The 26478-nt window shown below is 49.8% G+C and overlaps 1 protein-coding gene across 5 annotated transcripts; it reads left to right on the forward strand.

Moving 5' to 3' along the window:
* The first annotated feature begins 9939 nt into the window (after positions 1-9939).
* Positions 9940-21986, forward strand: LOC117653213 (serine/arginine repetitive matrix protein 2-like). 5 transcript variants are annotated; one of them, XM_034398716.1, is made up of 16 exons: positions 9940-10076; positions 11308-11388; positions 11476-11597; positions 11717-11837; positions 11914-12035; positions 12148-12552; positions 12627-12775; positions 12866-13197; positions 13289-13498; positions 13604-14799; positions 14897-14974; positions 15085-15486; positions 15741-16094; positions 16673-16861; positions 16980-17125; positions 17203-21986. In XM_034398716.1, exons 2-16 carry the CDS (start codon positions 11326-11328, stop codon positions 17328-17330), a joined length of 4017 nt encoding a protein of 1338 aa, XP_034254607.1. In that variant the 5' UTR covers positions 9940-10076; positions 11308-11325; the 3' UTR covers positions 17331-21986. The 5 variants fall into 5 exon arrangements, with proteins under 5 accessions (XP_034254607.1, XP_034254611.1, XP_034254608.1 ...); XM_034398717.1 differs by having other exon boundaries at positions 9974-10080; XM_034398718.1 differs by lacking the exon at positions 9940-10076 and adding an exon at positions 10121-10308.
* The last annotated feature ends 4492 nt before the right edge of the window (positions 21987-26478 follow it).

Raw genomic sequence — 26478 nt, forward strand, 5'->3', positions numbered from 1 at the left:
CGTCTACTTCTTTTTTTCACCAAAAAAACAGTGGAAGGTCAAAAGGGATGATGGCGATTTCCGCACGTGTTCAGAATTACTGCCCCGGGGAAGCGAAGGTCGTCGCTATGGGCGCATTTTTTCCTCGTCCTGCGGTCCAAAGTCACCCCGCCGGACCGAAATTACCCGGCCCCCGACAGACAGACAGACAGGCAGGCAGACAGACAGATAGACTGACAGAAAAGGATGCGCGGGCTGCCTGGCGGGCGGATTTAAACTTGCAGGGGCGGATTTATCCGTGGAGGGGGCGATGGCAAGAGCTCCATTTCTACAGGCAGGCTGTACCTGCCTTCCAGGCAGCCTAATCTAGTGCTCAAGGAGAAGCAGTTACAAACCCCGACCGAGGTACGACCGCAGTGGCGCAGGTGCAGATCTATGGGGTGTAGCGGGGATGCCTTTTTCCTGTTTGGCTAGTACAAGGTAGACCGCCTGAATGGTAGGAGAAATCTCTACTCTGCCCCTGAAAGTGGGCAACTAAGGCCCTCCGTCACCCCCTCCTTGGAGGCATCCTGGCTCCGCGTCCGCGCCTGCATTGGCGGCCGGGCTGGCCGGGCTGGCCGGGCGCCGCAGTGTGGTCACACACGCCGAGTGCCCCGCCTGCCCCGCCGAGCCATAACAGTCCATCTTTCCCTCGCTAATGACCCTGCCCGCCCTGCCGGCCCTGCCGGACAGACGGGCTGGCAGCTGTCAACGCCATGCCCTCGCCAGCGCTGCCCGCCAGCCCTGCCTGCCTGCCTGGCGGCCGGGCGGAGGATAGGCAACCCGCGGCACGGCCTGGCCCCGCCGACGGCGGCGGCCATGAAAAACTTTTGATGCCGGTAGCAGCAGAGTGATTTCGAACAACGCTTGTGTCTCTCTCAGACTCCTGGGTCGTCCCCTGCTGAAGCGAGAGGGACAGAGCGGCGGAAACGACTGTGCACGGTAAAAACGGAACCTGGTTTTCCCAGGAAGCCAATGGTGAAGGCATAGGCGATTTCCAGGGAGTTCCTGGGAAAACCAGGAATCGTTTATACCGTGTGGGAATCAGTCTGCGGGCAGCCGGCCTGCCCGGCTTCCCTGAGGTGCGCTGAGGTGCTGGTGGCACGGTGGCTGCTGCAGGCTGGTTCCGGGTGTCGCATTCGTCGCCCTGTCTCTCTCACACCTGTCCGAGACGGCCCAGAAGTGCGAGAGAGACAGGGCGACGAAAACAACTACTCTCGGAATCAGTCTGCAAGACCCGGACGTGCCAATTGAATTGACACACACCTTGTTGCGGGAGATGGGTCCAGTCGACGACCCCGCCGGCCTGGCCGTGGCTACACTGTAAAACCAAACGTGGACAACTCCACATTTGAAATGCAGAGGACTGGAATTTTCAGTCTCCACACTTGGAAGTGCAGAGTTTGCAGTCTCCACACTTCAAACGTGGAGTTGTCCACGTTTGCACCACCATGCTAAGAGATAGGGGCCATGTGAGCTACTCCACACTTGAAGTGTGGAGGCTGCAAACTCTGCACTTCCAAGTGTGGAGACCTACTCCACACCAGGAAGTGTGGAGTTGTCCACGTTTGGTTTCACAGTGTAGGGCCGTGCAGGGCGTGCCGCTGCGAGCCGTGCCTTGGTGGATCCAGAGACGGGCGGGGGGGGGGGGGGGGGGGGGGAGGAGGCAAAAGCTGCCTACTTACAGGGGCAATGTGTGACTTTTTGCCTACCCTCCAGGCACCTCCTCCGCGTGTGCCGATGGGGCGTGCACTGCGAAGCACGCGCGTGCCGCGTGTCCTTGCCGTCCTCGCCGTCGCAGTGTGGTGACTCGTAGCCACCCGCAGACGACGCACCACCGCCGCCATGCGCCGCCATGGCTGCCACGGCCTGGCCACGGCCTGGCCGAGGCATACGGCACGATTTACGTACGGTCTGCCGGGGGCTTCCTAACTCACTGACGGCCATTTGGAGGTCAGTTTGGCCATCTTTACGACCGCGCCGATTAGCCATTTCACCCGGATGCGTGATGGCGGGCTGGGCCGTGGTGGGCCGTGGTGGGCCGTGGTGGGCCGTGGTGGGCCGTGGTGGTGCGGGCTCTCAAAAATAGGCCCCGTTGCCCTGCGCGCCAAGGTCTTAAAAGCAGCAAAAACATGACTTTTTACCGGAAATTGTTCGACTCGACGTTAAGAACGAGATAGTCTCGGTCTGGACGTCAGTATTTTGACGAACGTGCTTCATCACCCAAATTTTGGCGAGGACAATTTTAGCGTGTGTACTCAGTACACATCAGTCAGCACACACTTGAGTTTTCAGTGTGGTTCATTAATGGTTTCATCCAAAGCCAAGCGACGACAACGTGTAAGCGCAGCCTGGTTATAATAAACCAAATATCGCGCAAATTTGGAGGACAAAAACTTACCCGACTCAAGTGAAGTACCCTTCGCGCCTGAATGGAACCTTCCTCATCCAAAACTTTAAGCATGAATCCAGAGCTCCTCAGTGCAGGTGAGATTTTTTTTTCGCGCTCTTTTTTCGGCTTTCACGCGGCGAAGCGGGAAGTGGTCTCAGAAGCGTGACGTCGGACGGCGACAATGAGATGGAGAGAGATGGGGAGAGATTAGACTGCGGGTCGCACGGGGGCATGTCCCCGCATGTCCCCGCATGTCCATGCATACTTGATGCGCCCCGCGCCGCGCCGCCCCCGCGACACATTCAGAACAGCCCGTTTTGCGTCACGCGCGTCCAGCGTCCGGAGCAACAACAAGAAGGGCGCGGTTTGCCTCTCATTCCGGACAGCGCTTTGTCGCTCCGTCTCTCTCCCACCCCTAGGACGCCTCTTGAGTGCGAGAGAGGCAGAGCGACGACGCGCCGCATGTTTCGGAACGAGCAAGCAGGGCCGCCGCCAGGAAGCAGTGGACCCGTTTAGGGGCTGCATAAGTGGGAAGAGGAAGGCGCACTGGACGGTCTGCACGCTGGGAATAGGGCAGGCTCACAACGGCTTCTGCGAGTCACTAGCGGTGATGGGACCAACAACGTTCCCTTCCATCTGGGGATCATTCTCGCGGGAAGCTTGAATTTTGACTTCTTTTCTGCTGTTTATCGGGCATTTGGAACGATTTATGCACTCGCCTCGCATTTCTTAGCATTAACGCCTACCTAGGATGCGTATTCACTGAAATTAAAATAACGTTTCGCATGAAAAAATAAAAGGGATGTGGTTGGAGGTTATGGGCGCCTTGGTAGCGGACGCTGCTACTGCGGGCCCCACTTTCATTAAGGGGAAATCGTTTTGAAGCAATTTTGACGCCCCTAGGCAGCTTGTACGCGTGCTAGCGAACGTTTGTATTATCTCTGAGCAACAAAACGCTATTTAAAGTCACGAAACAATCAACCCGATGCCTAAATATGAGAACACTACTTGAATGTTCCCGCTCGTTTTGATCCCCAGATGATCGTCGCTTGTCGAGATGTGAGCCTGCCCTATGCGACGTTCGAGCAGTTCAAGATTTTCTCTTCACTAACCAGAACCCCGCCTCCCATTTCTACGAACTTAGCCGTATCGTAGCGAGGACCTTGGTTCTTAGTCCACCTCTTGGCCCGCGTGGCAGCCTGGTGGAAAACACGACGAAGCGAGGACCACAGTCCGAACACACACCGCAGTCCGAACACACACAGCGTGTATCGTAGCATCGTAGCGAGGACATTGGATCTTAGTCCACCTCTTGGCCCGCGTGGCAGCCTGGTGAAAAACACGACGACGCGAGGACCACAGTCCAAACACACACCGCAGTCCGAACACACACAGCGTGTATCGTAGCGTCGTAGCGAGGACATTGGATCTTAGTCCACCTCTTGGCCCGCGTGGCAGCCTGGTGGAAAACACAACGAAGCGAGGACCACAGTCCGAACACACACCGCAGGCCGAACACACACAGCGTGCATCGCAGCGTCGTAGCGAGGACATTGGATCTTAGTCCACCTCTTGGCCCGCGTGGCAGTCTGGTGGAAAACACAACGAAGCGAGGACCACAGTCCGAACACACACCGCACACACAGCGTGTATCTTAGCATCGTAGCGAGGACCTTGGATCTTAGTCCACCTCTTGGCCCGCGTGGCAGCCTGGTGGAAAACACAACGAAGCGAGGACCACACACGCTCAGACCAATATGGACATTTTTCTCCTTTGCTTATAGCGTTTTTTGAGCAAACGTAAAATGTACTATTTTCTCCTTAACTATGCACAATTTTGATCGTTTTAAGGATATAATAGTCAGAAGATTACGTTGAAATTGGAAAGTGCATTGCAAATGACAAAAAGTCCGGTTTAATGGACTAAAAACATTACACAATGAACAAAATAGTGCATAGCCAAAGAGAAAATAGTACATATTACGTTTGCACAAAAACCTTTATGGCAAGAGATAAATAGTCAATACAGGTCTGAGAGTGCAGTCCGAACACAGACAGCGTGTATCGTAGCGTCGTAGCGAGGACATTGGATCTTAGTCCACCTCTTGGCCCGCGTGGCAACCTGGTGGAAAACACAACGAAGCGAGGACCACAGTCCAAACACACACCGCAGTCCGAACACACACAGCGTGTATCGTAGCGTCGTAGCGAGGACCTTGGATCTTAGTCCACCTCTTGGCCCGCGTGGCAACCTGGTGGAAAACACAACAAAGCGAGGACCACAGTCCGAGCACACACACCGCACACACAGCGTGTATCGTAGCATCGTAGCGAGGACATTGGATCTTAGTCCACCTCTTGGCCCGCGTGGCAGCCTGGTGGAAAACACGACGAAGCGAGGACCACAGTCCAAACACACACCGCAGTCCAAACACACACAGCGTGTATCGTAGCGTCGTAGCGAGGACATTGGATCTTAGTCCACCTCTTGGCCCGCGTGGCAACCTGGTGGAAAACACAACGAAGCGAGGACCACAGTCCAAACACACACCGCAGTCCGAACACACACAGCGTGTATCGTAGCGTCGTAGCGAGGACATTGGATCTTAGTCCACCTCTTGGCCCGCGTGGCAACCTGGTGGAAAACACAACGAAGCGAGGACCACAGTCCGAGCACACACACCGCACACACAGCGTGTATCGTAGCATCGTAGCGAGGACATTGGATCTTAGTCCACCTCTTGGCCCGCGTGGCAGCCTGGTGGAAAACACAACAAAGCGAGGACCACAGTCCGAACACACACCGCAGTCCGAACACACACAGCGTGTATCGTAGCGTCGTAGCGAGGACCTTGGATCTTAGTCCACCTCTTGGCCCGCGTGGCAACCTGGTGGAAAACACAACAAAGCGAGGACCACAGTCCGAACACACACCGCAGTCCGAACACACACAGCGTGTATCGTAGCGTCGTAGCGAGGACCTTGGATCTTAGTCCACCTCTTGGCCCGCGTGGCAACCTGGTGGAAAACACAACGAAGCGAGGACCACAGTCCGAACACACACCGCAGTTCGAACACACACAGCGTGTATCGTAGCGTCGTAGCGCGGACCTTGGATCTTAGTCCACCTCTTGGCCCGTGTGGCAGCCTGGTGGAAAACACGACGAAGCGAGGACCACAGTCCGAGCACACACACCGCACACACAGCGTGTATCGTAGCATCGTAGCGAGGACATTGGATCTTAGTCCACCTCTTGGCCCGCGTGGCAACCTGGTGGAAAACACAACGAAGCGAGGACCACAGTCCGAGCACACACACCGCACACACAGCGTGTATCGTAGCATCGTAGCGAGGACATTGGATCTTAGTCCACCTCTTGGCCCGCGTGGCAGCCTGGTGGAAAACACAACAAAGCGAGGACCACAGTCCGAACACACACCGCAGTCCGAACACACACAGCGTGTATCGTAGCGTCGTAGCGAGGACCTTGGATCTTAGTCCACCTCTTGGCCCGCGTGGCAACCTGGTGGAAAACACAACGAAGCGAGGACCACAGTCCGAACACACACCGCAGTTCGAACACACACAGCGTGTATCGTAGCGTCGTAGCGCGGACCTTGGATCTTAGTCCACCTCTTGGCCCGTGTGGCAGCCTGGTGGAAAACACGACGAAGCGAGGACCACAGTCCGAGCACACACACCGCACACACAGCGTGTATCGTAGCATCGTAGCGAGGACATTGGATCTTAGTCCACCTCTTGGCCCGCGTGGCAACCTGGTGGAAAACACAACGAAGCGAGGACCACAGTCCGAGCACACACACCGCACACACAGCGTGTATCGTAGCATCGTAGCGAGGACATTGGATCTTAGTCCACCTCTTGGCCCGCGTGGCAGCCTGGTGGAAAACACAACAAAGCGAGGACCACAGTCCGAACACACACCGCAGTCCGAACACACACAGCGTGTATCGTAGCGTCGTAGCGAGGACCTTGGATCTTAGTCCACCTCTTGGCCCGCGTGGCAACCTGGTGGAAAACACAACGAAGCGAGGACCACAGTCCGAACACACACCGCAGTTCGAACACACACAGCGTGTATCGTAGCGTCGTAGCGCGGACCTTGGATCTTAGTCCACCTCTTGGCCCGTGTGGCAGCCTGGTGGAAAACACGACGAAGCGAGGACCACAGTCCGAGCACACACACCGCACACACAGCGTGTATCGTAGCATCGTAGCGAGGACATTGGATCTTAGTCCACCTCTTGGCCCGCGTGGCAACCTGGTGGAAAACACAACGAAGCGAGGACCACAGTCCGAGCACACACACCGCACACACAGCGTGTATCGTAGCATCGTAGCGAGGACATTGGATCTTAGTCCACCTCTTGGCCCCCGTGGCAGCCTGGTGGAAAACACGACGAAGCGAGGACCACAGTCCGAGCACACACCGCAGTCCGAACACACACAGCGTGTATCGTAGCGTCGTAGCGAGGACCTTGGTTCTTAATCCACCTCTTGGCCCGCGTGGCAGCCTGGTGGAAAACACGACGAAGCGAGGACCACAGTCCGAGCACACACCGCAGGCCGAACACACACAGCGTGTATCGTAGCGTCGTAGCGAGGACATTGGATCCACCTCTTGGCCCGCACTCGTGTAAATGTTATCACAATGTCAGAAACCTGTCTGAAAACCTGATCAAAATTCGCGCACCTCTGAAAGCTGAAAACATCTCCTGACATTCTGTAGAACTCACACCATCAATATCAGAGTAAGTTTTCAGAATTTCAGCTTTCAGAGGTGCGCGAATTTTGATCAGGATTTCAGACATGTTTCTGACATTCTGACAAAATTTACACGAGTGCGCGTGGCAGCCTGGTGGAAAACACGACGAAGCGAGGACCACAGTCCGAGCACACACCGCAGGCCGCGCTAGCCGAGTGTCCCCGCTACGGCTCCGGCCCGGTGCGCTGGGTCGCTGGGTCGCCTGGGTACACTCCGCTCCGCGACCACGACCACGGACTCCATGGCGAGGGCCGTAATGAAGGCGATCGGAGGCTTATTTTCGGCCTGCCCCATTTTCCGTGGCGCCGCGTGAGTCGGTCGCTCGGTGATGACGCGCGCATCTACCTCTCTCTTTCTCCCTCACCCCCTTTCTCTCTTCCTCTCCTTCCTTCCCCACCCTCTCAGAGTCTCTCTCTTCCGCTCTCTCCCTCTTTGAGTCTGATTCCACGCTTTCGCGCTTACCACGAGCACCCGGCACATCATCCGGGCCGTGGCCGTCCAGCGCCAACCTGGCCAGCACCCGCCAGCACCAGCGGACTGAGAGTCATTTTCGTCGCTCTTCCTCTCTCGCAATCATGCATAGTTTCCTCTATATGTGTGAGAGAGACAGAGCGACGAAAAAGACTCTCGGAATCAGTCCGCATCAGGATAGACATAACTCCGAACAGCAACTCTGTCTCTCTCGCTCACTCATTGGGCGTCGCGAGCGGGTGCGAGAGAGACAGAGTGACAGGGCACTGCTTGGAGTGGGCCTGCAGGGCGGCGGGGCGGCGGAGGGCCGCGTGATTACGGGTCATCAGGCCACCTTGTGCGCGGCCCGGCCGGCACGCCGACGGTGGCACGCCGACGGTGGCACGCCGACGGTGGCACACCGCGGCACCGCGCGCACCGCGCCGTCGAGTCACGGCCCAGAGCCGCCTCGCCGCCTCCCTCTCTCTTGCACCCCTCCAGGACGCCCCACGTGTACGAGAGAGAGAGAGACAGCGACGAAAGGACTCTGCGGAGGCGACGGACGTCCAGTCCAGGGACCGCACCGCGCAGCACCGCGCGGGGGCGGCGGCGATAATTAGCGCTGATTAGACAATATGGAGTGTGTGTATGTTTGTTAGATATGTATGTGTGTATGTGATATGTGCAGAGTGTGTGTGTGTGTGTGTGTGTGTGTGTGTGTGTGTGAGCGCGTGTACGCGCGCGTGATGGAGAGGGCGGCGAGAGCTTCCGCGCCATATCCTTCCAAGAAGCGAGGGGCGAGACGCGAGAGGCAAGTAGAGGGATGGGGTGGCGAACTCTGGCGGTGACGAAGGGCCACACAAAGGGCCACACAAAGGGCTACGAATGACCACGAAGGGCCAAGAAGGACCAAGAAGAGGGTGAAGAAGCAAGAAAGGCCGCACAAGGGACCACAGGAAGGTCCACAAAGGGCCAAGAAGGGTACAAGAAGGGTCAAGAAAGGCCTAAAGAAGGGCCACAAAGGGCCAAGAAGGGCCATAAAAGGCCAAGAAGGGCTAAGAAGGGTCAAGTAGGGTCAGGAAGGGAAGGACTGAAAAGGGCCATGAAGGTCCAATGAAAGAAGGCCCACACGAAGGCCACGGAGGCCCATACGAACGCCCACAAAAATGCCCACCAAGGGTCGCGAAGCGCCACGCGAGGGGCAAGGCGAGGGGCAAGGCGAGGGGCCACGGGGAGGGAAACGAGGGGCCTCGAAGGGCCACACAAACGGCCACGCAGGGCCACGAAGGGCACACCAGCTCGGGCGCCATCAATTGGGCAATAATTGGTCCGATTAGGGCCTCGCTGGCCCTGCCCCTGAGTTATGTGTTGAGGGCGTAGGGCCTTAGCAGCCTTAGCGCGACTCGAGGGGACTCCCCCCCTCTCCCTCCTCCTCACGCAGTATACTTTGACTGCGGGCCCTGCGGGCTTTGCCCCCTCCCGACTCAAATCCACTCCGTCGCGCCGCTCGTCGTTGTTGCGACATCAAACTCCGCTTTTCTCGTCCGGCAAGGACCGGGAGGGAGAGACGCATGGCCGGAGAAACCCAGAGAGCGCGCAGCGCGCGCAGTTCCGAAGAAATTTGGAACTCGAACTGCTGCGAACTCGCTTGTGCGAAACACGCGATATTGGCGCCACGCCCCACTCGTCACGCCCAGAGCCCCAAGTCCGAGTTGTTGACTTTTTCGCGCTCTTTTTCAGAAGACATCGGGTGTCCATCAGGGCATCTAATTGCAATCGTCACGCTGGGTTCTGGGGTATCCCCGGCGACCCCGTCGTCGTCGTGATAGTCCGTGATGCCGCCCTCCCCCCTCCAGCCCTGCACGTCACGCCGTGCACCACGGCGCCACCCCTGTGGCTCCGCTCTTGGTTCATCTAAAAACTATTAACAACATTGTTTCTATAAACAACTTCGTCAGCGACTCTGCTGACGTCATACAGAATGGAAACACTGAGAAAAAAGGTCTCAAATTATTTTTACCCAGTGAAAAGAATTTTTTTGAATACACCAAATCACGTTTAAAATGTTGAACACACACCGTCATTTTCAGTTCGAATTTTAAATAAAATGATATATAAAATAAAAACGAAACGTACGGACTGTTGCTTTCGAACAAGTGCGACATTGCACAAGCACGGGCTTCACCGGGAAATAGTTAGCGTCCGAAAGTTTCGAAAGGTGCGGGAATGGCGCCACCGCGACCGGATGCTATAGAAGCTGTGCCCTGATTGGTCGCACCTTGCTCTGTTGGGACAAGTGTGGTGTGGGTGCGTCGGTGTGAATCAGGCGTGTTTGTGTGCGTTGTGTGTGTGTGAGTGAGTGTGTGTGTGTGGTGGTGTATACGTTGGACACAAGTGCTCTTGATGGGATAAATTTTATTTGATTTACAGTAAGTAAGTGCGTGCCTTTCGAAGTAAACAGTGACGGATAGAAGTGTGTTCGCTGGAGTCCGTGTGGGGAAAGTGGTATGATCGGGGCTCGCATAAGTTGCGACGATTTTGAAGCTCAAAATATGCAGCCGCCCGTATGGCACGTTTTCTTGGCAAGCTGTTCTGTGTTCGTGACTAAAAATAACGCAGGGGATCGCTAACATTGAATGTTACTATCAAGAACTGATCAAGGTGTGTTGCCATCAAGTGTTTCTACCCACGTCTGAAGTGTCTGGACGCTTGTGACACGGACAATCTGAGTTTTCCTCTCCAAAAAACTGCTGTTGATTGTCAACCAAGGTGGTCTCCAATGCCGAAGATCTCTCCTCAGTCAGACAGTGCATCAAGTGAGAAACTTGCTCTGCGACCAAGATATTTTCAAGTCAGACGTCTGAACCAACTGAAAGAAACGTTAATCGCTGAAAATCAATCGGAATTTCCGAATGCAAGCGCACCCGGGAAGTGTGAAAGAGTGAGGTTATAATCGCCTATGTATGCCTCTGAACGCGTAGCCGGACGCCCGGTTTTGTCGTGTGCCTTTTTCCTCTTTTCGACTTGGACTTCTTGATTCCGGTCAATAAGTCATTGGACCTTTTCAAATTTCGTCTCTGTTAACGTCATGGCGATGTCAATATTGCCGCGCCCGTGGCGCGGATTTGTTACGTGTACGCGTCGGGGTTATGGTGTCCATGGGTCCTGTGAAGGTTAGGGGATCAGCGGTTATTGTTTTTAAATGTAGCAGACAGAAACCTCGCTGACAAACTTAATTTGGTTCTGATAACGCTTCTGCTCAACTGGTACTGCCTTGTATCAATGATTGATGGCCATCTGCCTTTGATTTAGGATCTGTTTCTACATGTAAATAATAGCCAGACTCAGCACTTGTTTCTTGTGGCCACTAGGTAGTGTTCAAGGTAACGGATACTGTGAGCTATTTCTGCTTGTGGGGTTGATTCCATCCTCTTTGGTTTTCTACACTCTCTGGGCATCTTAATATTATGTCTTTTAATGGTGCTCTAGTTAGAGGCAACTGTGAGCTTTGTTACCAAGAACGAGATATTTTCCGCTCACCTTGATAACTGGTTTAAGTTGTGAGATACAGGAATATGTTGTGGGAGGAAAGGGAGGAACTAACATAAATTGTTTCATTATGTTACTTACCTAAATTATGATTATTTCTCTTTATTCCAGCGAGAGGCCTTATTCATTATGGAGACTGGTCTTCTCAATTTTCACGATGAAGAAACTTTTGCAACCTCAATTTATGATCAGGTACTTGTATTGATTCCTATAATCTGATTTTCAGACCATGTAATTTTGTTATCATTATTATAATTTTTATCATTTTGATTTCAATAGGGTGACTTCAGTGGAGTTGATGGTCAAAGTTCTCTCTATGATATGATGCATAGTGATTTGCAGTACAGTTCTGATTACACAAATCAGTCTGTTGTACATTGGGATTCGGATCAAGAGCAAGAGTAAGAATCGATTTAAAAAAAACAAAAACAAAAATAAACAAATATACACATGTAACTTATCCTAAAAATATTTAGAAGTTTTCTTTATTTATTACAACCTTTTTCATTTATGTTTCCAGACACAATGGAGATCTTGCTGTTCTTCCAGTAGCACCATCAGAGTGTAGTAGCCTGAACAGCAGTAAAGAAGATTATAGCAAGTCACTTTTTGAATGGCAGGATGGTCTATTTACATATCAGGTAAAATATTCATAATAATATTTCTCTTTTAGATATTTTAGGAGGTAAATGTTATAATTTTACCTTTTTCTTGTAGCCTCTAGATCCTGATGTTGTGTGCATGGATGGCCAAGTCATTCCCTCTGAATTACCTGACAATATATTTGAAGATTCAATTGAATCTAATACCAGCACTTCAAGCAGCTTACACAAGCCTGGGTATGTTTGAATAGGCCATGCCATAAAAATTGATGTATTTCACCTTGGTGACCGTTGGTGTAGAATATTACCGTCTCACTGTAACCACATCCTTTCATTTTCTGATTCTCAGGCTTTCAGCACCACTTGCAATACCAGCACGATGCAGCACACCTATTCCTTCTCCAAAAAATACAACTGTTTCATCTGATGCGAGTCTAAATTTAGACATGTCTCTGTCAGCACTAGATGTGAATGTTTCTGACATTGATGTGTCAGCACTCGGAATCAATGTTTCTTCTTTAGACATTAAGGCAGATAATGTTGACAATGAAGTAAAGTCTGTGAAAGCGAATGGGGCTGGTAGTCAAGTTGATGATAAAACAAAAAGTTTGGATGAAATCCTGAAAACAGAAGAAATATTGCCATCTCCAGTGAAAAGTGGCTTAGACACTGTTGAAGACCCTGAGTTTGCTGCTATATTTGGTGCTGCCCAGGAGGCTGCATCCAAGGAAAATTCAATACCATCTCTGAACGGGTATGTGTTTCTAAAATTTTGTGTAGCCAAGGGCCTTATTTTATGTTAATTCCAAATAATTTTTTTGTCAACAGGTCTCAGTTACCTCTTCCCTGTCCTGATGTAGAACAGCTTCATGACATAGCCATGGAGTTTATCAAAGAAGAACAAGAGGCACAAGCATGGAACAACTTACCGCTTGACTGTAATGTTGACTTGGATGCTATAGACGCGGCAGTGCCAGGTAAAGTAATTCAGAGTCAAGTTTAGGATTGTATTCTTATTACTATGTCACAATTGTTGCTTCTATTAATTCTTGGGTTTAATATTGCAGTCTTGGAGGCTGGGAACTTGGAGAGTCTTCTGGAACAATTTGAAGCAACGTTGAAACCACCTCCAGAATTTTCGCAGTCCATGCCAGCATCTCCAGCACATTTCTCCGTACCACCTTCACCTTTGTCAATGCCTGCTTCGCCATTGTCAAACCACAGTGCCAATGCTCCAATTTCTAAGACCTCTCCATTGCCCTCACCTTTGTCTTCTCCTGCCAAAGGCAAGAGGGAAGCTTCTACACCGAAGAAATCGTCTCCATCAACTAAAGGAGTATCTTTACTCCATCAAAATATACTGGAGTCATTACCCACAGAAATTATGGACAGAATCAAGGTATAAAAAGAAGAAGGCACTGACCTTTTCCTTATTGGGTAGTTTCAGCCTAACTAGTTGCACTATTACTATGTATCTTCAACTTTTGTAGGCATCGGGATGCAAGAAGACAATACCATTGATTCCAGCAATGCCAAGCAAAAGACCCAGTAGGTCTGGTACCCGTATGCATGCCGCAGGAGCAGCATTAAGTAGAAATAAATTATTGAAGCTGGTCTCCCGGAAAAGCACAGGTGGAGAAAATATCCAACTGGACCACGATTACTGTAGTAATGATTCATCAAACAATATAGAGTTTGTTGTAAGTCTTTTTTCAATAGCTTTTGCTAAGTTACTTTTTACTGCGGTGATGCATGAAGCATTGTTGAATTTCAGTAAATTACCTCTCTTTGTTCTGTTCATACAGCCGGATAAATTGGTCATGGACATTCAAGCAAGCACAAAACAGATGGAGTGGGATGAAGACAAATCCCGTAAGGACAGTGGTCTGGAATCAGGTGATGTCAGTGAAGATAGTGAAGGGGCTGCTGTTCCATCAAATTATAGCTCTGGTTATGATTCAAGTAGTGGCTCTAGGAGTAAAAATAGCTTGCTGAAGCCAAGAACCATAAACCAAGGCGGGAGAAACAAGGAAATGTTAATGGTGTCTGTTTTGAAGAAAGTTAGATGTGATACTCCTAAATCACCTTCAAGTCAACAAAATGTTGTGCAACAACCAAAACAAACTCCTAAGACTAAAAATTCTGCACCTCTGTGTGCCACTAAATCTCCTTTGCAAGTTGATGCTTCTCTCAAACCCCTTGTAAAACAATCAAAACCGGTTCAAAGTCTTGTGGAGACAGTTAAACTACCTCCCAAAGCTATAGAAGTCAAAACTCAGTCAAAGGAAGTAGCTGTTGACCATTCTAGAAAAGATGCTGTTAAATCTACCATGACACCTGTCGAAGTACCTCAGCCAGTTGCTAAGCCACTTAAAACTATTGTCAAAACTGAACCGCCAGAGGCGCTTACACCCACCGAGACCCTGGTTTCTGTTGAATCAAAGCCTGTTGATGTGACTGTCCTTACCAAGCCTCTTGAACAACCTAAAAAACGTAAACTTAACTTTGAAGAGTATCGGAATAGACAACGTGCAATGGAACAGAAAAAGGAGAGCACAGTTTCTCCTAAAGCTGAACCACTCCTTGAAAAGAAGTCTGGTTCAGAAGAAATGGAGGCTGCAAACTTTAAGGATGTTAAGCCAGTACACTTGACAGTTACTGTCAAGGAGGAGAAGAACTTGGATCCTGTTCCCCTTACAAGCAACCCCTCTGTAACAATCAAACAGGAGAAAGAAGAGATGGCTGTGTGTGACACAGCTGTCCCTGTGGTTGACAACCAGAAAAGTAACCTTGAGCCTGCATCTCATCCTAAATTATTAACAGTAAAGCAAGAGAAGGATTTGGAAAGTGCCCCTGAAGTTATTGTTGTAGAAGAGGATTCAAATGATTCCAATTCAAAACCTGTGGAAGATAAAAAGAAACAACGGCAATATCGTACTAGACACTTAAGTACATCAAGCAGTGATGGATCCCCTCAATCCAAGCCAGTGATTAAGTCCAGGTATGCTTCATTTCTAGGCCTGTCATTTAGTGTTAGACCTGCATCATGATTTGTAAAAGTTTGAAACATTTCTTATATTTAAAATATTTTTCAACAGAAGGGAAAACCCCCCTAAGAAAGCAGTGTGTTCACCATTAAGGTCCAGGTCTCGAACTGTGTCATCATCGAGTTCAAGGTTGGTCTCACTCAATCAGGAGTCTGTTTGTTAAAATCATACAATCCATGAATTTTTTAAAAATCAACTCATGAGCAATTTGTGATGGAATTTTTTTCTCTCCCCCTCAGAAGTGCCAGCAGTAACAGCAGCAGGAGTAGCAGCAGCAGCAGTGACAGCAGCAGCGCATCCTCTAGCAGCAGTGCAGGCAGCACGCACAGCAGTGGCAGGAGAAAGAGGACCACCAGGAGGAGGAGACGCAGCTGCAGTCGCAGCAGTCGAAGCTCATCCAGGTCCACCCGAAGAAGCAACAGCATTAGCAGTGGATCGAGCCGCCGCAGCAGCCCTCGGTCTGCCCGTTCAAGACGACGCTCTCGCTCCAGATCTCAAAGGCGGTCCAGGCGGGACCGCAGCGTGAGCAGCCGTCGCAGCGCGAGCAGGGGAAGGAGCAGTCGAGGCAGCAGGAGCGGAGGGTGGAAACGCTGGAGGAGGGACTCGAGCAGGAACAGAGGCAGCAGCAGCAGTCTCAGGAGGTGAGTGTCGTATCGTTGGATAAAAGTGTACTCACAATTTGTGATTTCTAGTCTCAACTGAAAATGATGTAGGCATCTATTCTTGACACGCTGGTTTACATTTTTACTTCTTGTAGGGTTTATTATTACTATTTTTGCATTTTGCACTAATTTTTTCTTCAACTGTCCTTGGTTAACTAGTATCGTATTAGTATTGTTTTTCATTAGGGTAGCAGTCGAAACATTTGTTACGGAAGAGATTAATGCTGTTTTAGGGAGCGCAGCAGAAGTAGGCGGGGACGTGGTGGATCTTGGAGCAGTTATCGTTCTTCGTCCGGGTCTCGTTCACGATCTCGTTCTACCTGCCAACAACACCGAGGTCGGACCTTTAGGTCGAGGTCTCGCTCCCAGTCCCGACCCCGGGCTCGCCGCCGGTTGTGTTCTTACTCATCCAGATCAGAGTCTAGGTCGAGATCCCGCTCGAGCCGATCCAGGTCGTATTCCTCAGGCTGTGGTCGCCATCAGACTAGGTCTAGAAGTAGGAGTCGCGATATTAAGAGAGCCAGAACCAGAGCCAGAGCCAGAGCCAGGAGGAGGAGGGGAAAGAGGGAAGGAAGAAGGTCCTGGAGGTAAGAGAACCATTGTTTTGTGGAGGATGAGGATGGATTCCTGGATTGGATACGCGCTCTTCCAGCTGTCTCCCACATCACATTTGTGTGCGGTTTATTGCTGCTGAGCAACATTATGCATCATCATCAGGGCGTAGCCCCCATTTGTTACATTTTAATACAGCATGCGGTTGGAATATTTTACATGTTGAGCATTGTAGTGTTGATAACCTTTGTCCATCAAATAACCCCACTTTGATTGGTTTATGTGTTAATAACAGGAGGTCTAGGGGCATATTTATGTGTATTCTTCTCGCTTTCCCCAAACTGTGAACTGTAGATGTTTTCATTTGAATTATGAACCCGAAAGTAATCTGCCATTCCAGTTCCAATCCCCTATCCTTTTTGTACTTTTCTGTTGTTAGTGATTTTCCATTGTGAAAGAACCCCATTTGATTTGGCTTATGGTGTAATAGTTGTTCTGTGTCTTGAGTTAAGAATTTGTGATAACGTGGGATACATCAGTACCTTGTGGATATTTTTTTTTTGTTTTTTTGTTCCCCTTGTTTTTACTTATTTAATGCTATTTGTTATTTCAGATCCAGATCACCAATGCGAAGAAATGTTGACTGGTCTCATGTTGAAAAGGAGCACAAACGTCAAGTTGAGGAAAGAAGAGTAATATATGTTGGTCGGATTCCTGAGGATACCACCAAAGCAGAACTGAGAAGAAGATTTGAGGTGTTTGGGCCAATTGTGGACATAAACCTTCACTTCAGAGAGCATGCGTAAGTAGTTTCAGCTTTTTATCTCCTTGCTGTCATAGTGTAAATAAAAATTGTACCTTTTGTACTCATTATGCCTCTTTACTGTTTTTGCTGATACTATTTTGTTTTATTATTATAGGGACAATTATGGTTTTGTAACATTTGCTTATAAAGTAGATGCTTATGAAGCTGTTGAACGGGGAAATGATGATCCTACTCAACCTCACTATGATTTGTGTTTTGGAGGAAGAAGAAAATTTTGTCGAGAGCGGTATGCTGACCTTGGTGAGTGCCTCTTTCTGCAGTCCAAGCAGTGATTTCTTGCCATGAGGCCTATGGCTAATTTTGCACATTATTTTCAGACGGAATGGCTTGTAATAAAGGAAGCTTGGGAAATGTACCCCACATGAATCGTGGAAATGAAAGCAACTCATTTGATGACATGCTTCGTGAAGTCCAGGCCAAGCTAAATGCAAGAAAGAAGCTATGACATTGGGCTCTTTGTTACATGTAGTAGTGTTAGGATGGGTTCACTTGTAACCAAAAATTACTGTATGCAGCATTGTTACCTAGGTAAAGGCACTGAGGTGAATAGATAGCCTAGGCTACCTTGAATATTTTCAGAAAAGCTTTTCTTTAATAATCGAAGGGAATAAAGGTGATAATTCTAATCCTCTGTGAAATAGTGTGTGATAATTAAGACTTATTACTGCTTTTGATTAAATGAGATGATCTTCATCTCAAATAATAATGTTGGCTTTAAATTGGTGCCTTCTCTTTTCTCTGTATAGGCAGCACCTAGAAATGTGTGCATATTTTATCAAAAATATTCTAATGCATTGAATTTAACTAATGAGGCAACTACTTGGCCCGTTGTGTAATTTTCTGTAAAAAGCTTTCAGTCACACCTCAGTGCTTCAGAATAGTACAAAGCGGAGGAAAACTCTGAAGCTGTTGTTATTTGTAAATGATTAATGTTATAAATTTTGGTAGCCATAGGAATGCAAGAACTGCTGGCCGCTTTGTGAAGTCATGATTTCTACTTGGTTACTCCACATAATTCTGATTTTATTACTTGTGTCTTGGCTTCGTTCGTTTCCTGCAAATGTTGGGGAGTAATTCAGTTATGTGCTGAGCCCGGATAATGACAAAAAGCTTTGTTTTATTATTTTTAATTTTATATGTGTTTTTGTTTTTACATTATGTAAAATGCTTAGCATATCTTAATGTCCTTGTGTTCTGGCCTATTTGGTTATTGTTTCCTCGCCAAGATTCTGTAGTAAAATCAAAGTTTAGGAATAGAAAGAGTAAGGCTCAAACATATATACTTAATTCTTGACAATGACCAAACTGGAGTATGGGTCTGGAATAGTTTGACTACAATATTTGTGGCATTGTTTTATGCTTTTGTGCTTTGTAAGCAGACTGTTCGAACATTTGGTTTCCAAATAATCAGCACTCTGCTTATTTTCATTTTCTGATGCTTGGTCTCTGCAGTTCTTTGTCTTCAAATGTGTGTGTTAGATTGTGTAGGTAGTGCATGTGTTAATTAAAGTGGATTCACTAAGATGTTAAAGTCATCCATCATACTATAAAGTTGGGTGTTTTACCGTGAGGTGGTTTTATTTTCATGTGGCAGTAGAGGATATGGATGTTGCTAGGACAGTTTCAGACTACATAAAATACTGTTAATCCTGTGACTTTGATGCTAGTCTCAGGAATAATAACTTTGTTCCTGTAGGGTTTAATTGAAGCTCTGTTAATGATAAATTCGAATTGCCATAATAGGATACATTTGCCTCTTACTTTTTTTCCCAGTGCTAGATCTCCAAAAAATCCTGAATATCTGATGTTGTTCAAAATTAATATGCACATGGAGAAAGGTAATTTTGAACCAAGATATTGAATCTTAAAGTTCAAAAAACATCCTTGTTGAATAAGGTCCCCTCAACCCAATGTTTGGCCTAGCTCAAAATCGAAAGCAGATTTGTTCAAAGGAAAGATGCTGAGAGAAGGTCGATTGATCAGTGCCCAATTTTTGACAGTTCATCAAGTCTTTCAATATTTTTACTCAATGATCGGTTTATTCAATGGGAGCTCTTAAGCGACCTCTCCTTTAAACAAATCTGGAATATGCTTTCAGTTTTGAGCTACGTCGCATAGTATGGGTGGAAACTTTTCTCAAACCTTATCTCAATTACGAAATAATTAACAACAAAATTCTTTAATCTGGACGCTTTCATCATTGTAACTTCTGAACTAATTTTGGAGATGTACAATTTTTTGGAGATATGGCACCTGAACATTGCCGAGTTACATGGGTCTATTTTTGAGAATCAGACAAAAAAGGCATTGGATTTTTCTGTAAAATAGTATATAGCTCTCACATCTATTTGATGCTTGTTGATAAATTGGTGTCTTTCAACGACTTTGTCTTAGTTCTGTCCTGTGAATAAATATTAGCTACCTACATTGTAGTGCAAGAGATGAAGAGAACTTATGAATGTTGATCATTGGGTTCATCCATGTGTATGCTTATTGCAAGCTTCAATTAGGTAGGGTCTCTTAGGACTAGTGTAATTATAGTACATGTGTAGAAGAGCTGTTATTTTCTCTTATCAATGTTTCAAAATTGTATGGACCTTGGCTGTAATTGAGTGGTTATGGTTTTGAAAACACTTTTGTGATTGAAATGACTTCTTGCTCTGGAATAATGTCTGTGATTTTTGAATGGGTGATGAGTAAGAAACGTTATGCTGTGTTAATGTTTGACCAGGAAGGTTTTCTGCTATAGTGGAACATAATGCAGCCTCACAGAAACTTTCTCCCAAAAAGCGTTAAAATTTCTTCTGTGTAGGTCAATACACATTATATTTCATATGTTAAAATTTTCAAACATTGCAAGATTAGAAAGCACTGTTGTAGAAATGCTAATGAAATCTTCCATTGAATATTCTTGTAATATTACTTGTAATCTTTACTTTTCTTCATAATATTACCTTTGGGTAACATATTTTGTGTGAATTGCAGATCAGAAGTATATTTTGTATACCTATCAACATCTTCACAAAGGCAACTTAATTGAACAGGGGTATTTTGATATCATATAGCTGTCCTGAAGTCTCAAATACTCTCATGTAGGTACTTCAGTAATTTGAAGTATTCTGCCAGAATAGTATTCTTATTTTTTGTCCAGTGTATCTGTAACTGAAAGTTGACATTAAAAACAAAACATAACCAGTGTATCAGTCAGGTGCATGGTATTCCTTTCCTTTACGATGGTAATTGTAATTTCTTCTATTTCATGGCTATTTTTGATGCACTGTCCTCTCCCCTTATGGGAAGATGGCAGGTATACACAGTATGTTAACCCTCCCTCTTTTGTGTAGGAGTAGCACCACTTAGTGACTTTAGCTTCTCATGGAAATCTCTGAAGTAGCATTTGGAACTGGACATTTGTGTCTGGAGAGTGTCCTCTCCATAGCTCTTATTTTCCATTAGAAACTTGCACTGACAGTTTCTTAGGATGCTTCTTTTCATAGCCACTTTAGCTTTCATGAACATTATTTAATGTGGTTGTGGAGGATGTTTTACCTAAGGTGATATATTCCTTTGTGATTGTATATTTTGATGTGATTTAAGACAATGGTATTGGAAATAGTTTGTCGAAACTTATCTATGATATAATATTGTGACATTTCAATGTCTTTTGTGCTAAAATGTAGACAGCTGGTATAGGTCACAGCTATGCCTCATGCTCCCTAATCAGTGACTTAAAAAAGCCAAGAAGAGAAAACACAAATGCGTACTTGCATTTCGCACATTATTATTTTAAGTTTCAATCTGTTCCTTGAAAAAGAAAAAAGAATAGATGTTGATGTTCTACGGATCTATTTAATTTAAAATCTAAGGTTATTTAGAATCTTGTCTCTTTGTTTTTTTGTTTCATGCTCATTTCTGTTACTTTGATTACCTGTTACTGGGAAACATTTCTCAGCTGGTGGGACTGACTATAATTGCTGAGAAATTATACTCCTTATAATACATAAGTAATTTTTTTTTTTTCAAGTCAAATGCATTCATGACTGATTTAGCCTGTATTGCAATTACTGTTTTGGGAGTCTGAAAAGTTTAGGGTTCATTTCAAGTGATTTTCTTTTAAGCAATTGCAAATGTGTACATTTACTGATTTAACTAAAATTGTGTTCAATCAATTAATTTTAGAATGTTTTCATTAAAAAGACAGTTGTCTTTTGCATTCATATTCTGCTGCACTTTGCAAAAGTCACATGGGCAAGTAGTATTTATGCAAATGTCCGGCTTGTAGTATACTTTCTCCTGTATGGAAATTATGCTTCCAATATCTCAGGAATTATTTTAAACTTGGTACTATCTTCCTACCGGTACTTTATATTTTGTGTGGTGAAAATATGTGCCAGTATTTTATGTGGTGTTAACTTGAATCTGTTGCATCTTCGTTAAATTGTTTACCTCCTGGAGAGGTAACTCCTAGAGCAAGTGCTAATAAACTGGGATGAAACATCTTGATCATGTGGAGAAAACCATCAAGTGTTCAGATGTGATCTTTAGTGTCAGTTTTGTTTTCTATGTATTCATTAAAATCAATATCTACGGTTGAACATAATGTTCAAAGTAACTTCCTTCTTATGCCAAGTGAGAGGTCTTTTAAGCTAACAAATACATATGCTAGTATTTCTTGTGTATATTTCAGTCATTTTGTTTCATTATTTGTTCTTACTTGATATTACGCCTCAGAGCAGCTCTTGCTGCATATTTCTATGTATATTTATGAAGTGACAATTTTAATCTTAATGTTATGATGGAAAAATAAAAGGGAATAAAAAAAAAGTAAAATTAAAAGGTGATAAAGCAAATAAAAAAAGAAGAAGAAAGGAACCTGAATGATTGATAGATTGCTAGGTCTTGGGCACTGTAATGTGTGTAAGGTATTCCTGCATACTATAATTTCATGAACTGAAAGGAAATTCTATGACAAATAAGGAGAGTCCGTAGTTTCGCGGATGATGATATTTTCTTTTCACAGCGCACTCAACGCCAATGTGATTGTATCCAATCGTCTTGTGTTACATTTCAGTTGTGATAATAAAGAATCTTGTTCAGTGAATTGGTGATTATTTCCTATCGGATCCTATTCGTTTAAAATTCAAAAATTTCATCAAATTGCACCTTGTATTTCCCATGGGACAATGTACACCAACTTTGGCCCTGTAAACAAAATGGAAACCCAACAGGCACATTCCACATTCAGGCATCAAGAACGCTTGTAAGTAGGCTAAATGCGTGGCAAACAGGTCCAAAATTTTACACATTCTAGTACATCCCCACAATCAATCCTATGCTGTGCACTCTACGCTAAATTGGCGAGTGGTTCGCCCCTTGCATCCCATTTGTAATTCATTGGAAGTCTATCGGGCCTGCCCCTGGCCACCTGCAAGCGGTACGAGCCGATATTGGGAGACGGCGAGACGGGCTTGACTGCTTGGCTCGGCTCGGGGAGTGCCATCAAGTGCCATTGTTGTCGCCAGGAAACGCAAGCAAGGCGAGGCGAGGCACCGCGAGGCACGGGAGAAGAGAAGGCAAGGCAGGCTGGAGGGCTGACGCTGAAGGCTGGCGAAGGCGAAGGCCCGGAAGCCGTGCTGCAGGTTGATTCCGAGAGTCGTTTCCGTCGCTCTGTCTCTCTCGCACTCATGGGGCGTCCCGTGCGGGTGCGAGAGAGACGGAGCGACGAAAACGACTCTCGGAATGAGTCTGCAGGGGAAGGGCCGCGACTCGAGCGAGCCGGCGGCGTGGGAGAAGGGGCGCTGCGGACGCTACGCCACTGCCGGCAGCAGCGGGCAGCCGCGGGGGCGACCCAGGACCCAGGCCCAGGAGGGTGACGGCGGAGAGCTGCTGACGTCCTGCTGACGTCCTGCTGACGTCCGACCCGGCCGAAGGGGGAGTCTACTGCACCGCAAGCGCGCACTTCTACCGGTGAGACTCTCATCGGTAGCTCGGGGGTGCGGCAACTACGCTAATGGCTGCCTGCCGTGCCAAACAACTCATACAGGACATGAGCCCCGTCTGAACCCCGACGGCGTTAGACTCGACGTGCGGGACCCGACCACGATCCGACCCCAATACTTTAGCTGAACTCAGGCAGGCTGTTTGGCTCACGTCATGAACTCCGCGAGAAAGCCTTTACCGGCACACTGTAAGTCAGTAGTGATTCGCGCCAGGAGTTTGCGCCGCGAAGCCGCGAACAGCTGATGGCTGCTGCAATGATTCAGAAGTGCGTGACGGTAACGATGGCTGGCCGTGCTTGGCTGTGCTCGCTCAGACATGAATGAGACAGATTCCGAAGTCCGGACGCTCCGCGGCCGTCAATTTTGCGGCGTATTGCTGCTCCATGAATGCTATCCAAAGTTACTCCCTCCCCTCCCCGCCCGAAAGGCATTTTCCAATCACCAGATTCCACGCCGCGGCCGCGAGGAAGCCGAGCGCGAGCGCCTGGCGGGACGGGGGTGGGCCTGCCCGCCACGCACGCGTGTCCGCGGCGTGGCCCACCCTCGGCATGGCGGGCGCTCGGCTCGCGCTCCGGTGTGCTCCCACGCTTCGCTGCGGCAGACTGATTCCGGGAGTCGTTTTCGTCGCTCTGTCGCTCTCGCACCTGTAAGGGGAGCACCATGAGTGCGAGAGAGACGGAGCGACGAAAACGACTGTCGGAATGAGGCTGCAGAGCGGCTCTCCCGCGGGCCAGTGTTGCCTGAAAGGCAGGCGGTATCCCGAACACACCGGGCTGCTTCACCTCCTACCTACCAGCAGGCTGATTCCGAGCACCCCCCCCTCCCCCTCGCTCTGTCTCTCTCGCACTCATTGGTCGTCCCCTACGTGTGCGAGAGAGACAGTGACAAAAGGAGTGCTCGAAGCCGGCTTGAAGGCAATTCCCGCCACAGCTCTGCTGGCTAGTACTAGCTGTCGGATAAGCAAGAGGAGATGCAGCCCGTCGCACACCGCATCGGTGTGTTTGCTCCACTTTTCCCGCCCTTCTGGCAGCGCTGCCGCGGGCCGCCCCGTCTGTTGTTTCCATTGGGGACCGTCAATATTTTCCCGCCTAGAAGGCGCGAGGCTCGTAGGTTAGGTTTGAGCGCTGCCGTGTTTGGCGGGAATGCATATCTTCCATTTTGTCACGTGGTTTCTGGGCCACACGGTTCGTAGACGAAAAGTGTCTCCTTGCCCCCCCCCCCCCCCCTCGGCCGGCCCTGGATCCGCCACTGACGTGGCCGCCGTGGCCGCCGGGGCCGTGGCCGGGCCGCACCTTGGCGTGCTCGGCGGGCCGGCCTTGAGACTGAGCCCTGGCGGCCCTGGCGGCCCTGGCCGGAACGAGGAGGGATGGCGGCTCACTTTTTCATCTAAAGGCCGTCGGCGGGGGAGGAGAAGAAGGAGGAGAAGAAGGAGGAGAAGAAGGAGGAGGACGGGGAGCAGCCTAACAGCTTCGCCGGCGCCGGCCTGACCGGCCCGACTTCCGCCCTCCGCTCGAAAACAACAGGCGCTGCGGCCTGATTCCGGAGGATCGTGTCGTCGCCCTGTCTCTCTCGCACTCATGGGGCGTCCCGTAGGGGTGCGAGAGAGACAGAGCGACGAGCAGCCCGTCGGAAGCAGGCGGCTGTGCTGGTCCGGCTGGCCGACGGGGAAGTGGCTGGCGACAAAAAGTCATCCTGGCCGCCCCGCCCCGCCCCGCCGCCACGCTGCCACCATGGGGCTGTACACCGCTGTGCGAGTGGCGTGCGGCGTCTCGCGGCGCAGCACACTGATTCCGAGAGTCGCGTTCGTCGCTCTGTCTCCCTCGCACCTGCGCGGGGCGCCCCATGAGTGCGAGAGAGGCAGAGCGCCGAAAACGCCTCTCGGAGCCAGTGTGCAGGGCGGCGGACAAGTTCGGTGTTCTAGGTGGAGCGCGGGGCCGGCGTGATGGCCTCCCCGCGCGGGGCCCGGGGGAGCTGCAGGGAAAGGGGGGGGGATGACGCCGCGGCCGCAGCCCCGCTGGCGCTCTGGCCGACGGGGAGGCGCGGAGAGGCGCGGAGGGTTGACGAATCACCGGTGATCAGCGTCTGATACGGCGATGTCTTTTCCGGGGTCGGGTTGTGTTAGGGCCGACGGGCAGCCAGCAGCCAGCTAGCGGTTTCCAGGGGCGTTCTACAGTGGGCCAGAAGACCGGTGGATGCGGCCAAAACTCTAGACGCGTTTTGAGCTCTAGAGTCGATAAACAGGCCTCGAGCCTAACGTGTGACCCCACCAATGGATTCCTCGTTCGGAGAGCCATCCGTTCGGTTATCGAGTCCCATTCGGCGACTCAGGAGCTCAAAACGCGTCTAGAGTTTTGGCCGCCTCCACCGGTCCTCTGGCCCACTGTGTAGGGGCGTTCGTTCGTTCAGACGGCCACGTGCAGCGGAGGGCGGAGGACTTGTTGTTTTTCCTCGTGATCGTCGCGCCGTGACCTCCTTTCCGACGACGCTGACGCGACGCCTGACGCCCGCGGCGGACAGACGATGATGTCACTCGGACCTGACGTCACTCCGACAGCGTGGCAGCCGTGGCAGCGAAGGGACCGGAAGGGTGGCTTCGCGTTACATGGGGCCGCGCAATCGGCCTCGGCGGGGCAGAGATTACGTCCTGTGGGGTGGCACGCCACGCCACGCCACTCCACGCCACGCCACTCCACGCCACGCCGCGCCGGAGCGATTCCGAAAAATCCTTCGTCCCTCCGTCTCTCTCGCGCCCCTACTGGACGCCCCATGAGTGCGGCAGGGACAGCGAGCGGCGAAACGACACTTCGGGATCAGTCTGTTCTTAAGTAATGAGTCTATTTTCGCAACCCGGGTAGGTGACGGAGGGCCGCGGCGCCGCGGCGAGGGTGGGCTGCTTACGAGAAGGCGGGCCTGTGGCTTTCCTTGTCGTGAGGGTGGATCCAGAGAAGGGTTCAGGTGGCGGGGGATATAGCGAAAGTTGTTTGCTTGAAGGCAAAATGCGACTTTCTGCCTACTGGCTACTTCAGGGGGGAAAGGGACAGAGCCACTACAACCCCCTTCTCTCTCGATCTGCCCCTCCCTTGTCCTTGCTCCCCCCCCCCCCCCCCCCCCCGGTCTCCGTCGTCCTGCATGGCACTCACACCGACTGTCCTTGTCTTCCAGCAACGAGATGTACCGCAGCCCGGCCGGTGACTTCTGGTACGGCGACGTGCACTTCGGCGCGGTGCCCGCCAAGTGCCACCCGTACGTCGGCCCCCTCGTTCCCGGCCAGTTCTACCCGGCACCGCCGCCGCCGCCCCGGACCTCGGCGCAGCCGCCGGCGCCGCGCCGCGGCCACGGCCAGGTGCACGCCCCGGTGCACGGCCTCTACCCGCCGCAGCCGCGCCTCGCCACGTACAAGGACTGGCGGCAAGGGTGAGCTCGGACTCGGAGCGGCGACTCGGCCGGCGGTGCACCGCGGCGGTTCGGCGGCAATCCGACCGATTCAAACTTATTTCAATTTGCTAACGGGGAAAAGGGGAGGGGAGGACAACAAACAAGAACCGGGCAACTCCCTCGGAAGCGGGTAAACAGATCCTTACGCAAGGCTTGCAG

This window comes from Thrips palmi, unplaced genomic scaffold (genome assembly GCF_012932325.1).
Source record: "Thrips palmi isolate BJ-2018 unplaced genomic scaffold, TpBJ-2018v1 HiC_scaffold_8, whole genome shotgun sequence".
Lineage (NCBI taxonomy): Eukaryota > Metazoa > Arthropoda > Insecta > Thysanoptera > Thripidae > Thrips > Thrips palmi.

Bases quoted from the DNA above. Each gene is read 5' to 3' on its own strand.
- LOC117653213 (XM_034398716.1), top strand. From the start codon at position 11,326: ATGGAGACTGGTCTTCTCAATTTTCACGATGAAGAAACTTTTGCAACC. The intron at 12,553-12,626 runs GTATGTGTTTCT...TTTTGTCAACAG, and splicing joins TCAATACCATCTCTGAACGG to GTCTCAGTTACCTCTTCCCT. The intron at 17,126-17,202 runs GTGAGTGCCTCT...CATTATTTTCAG, and splicing joins AGAGCGGTATGCTGACCTTG to ACGGAATGGCTTGTAATAAA.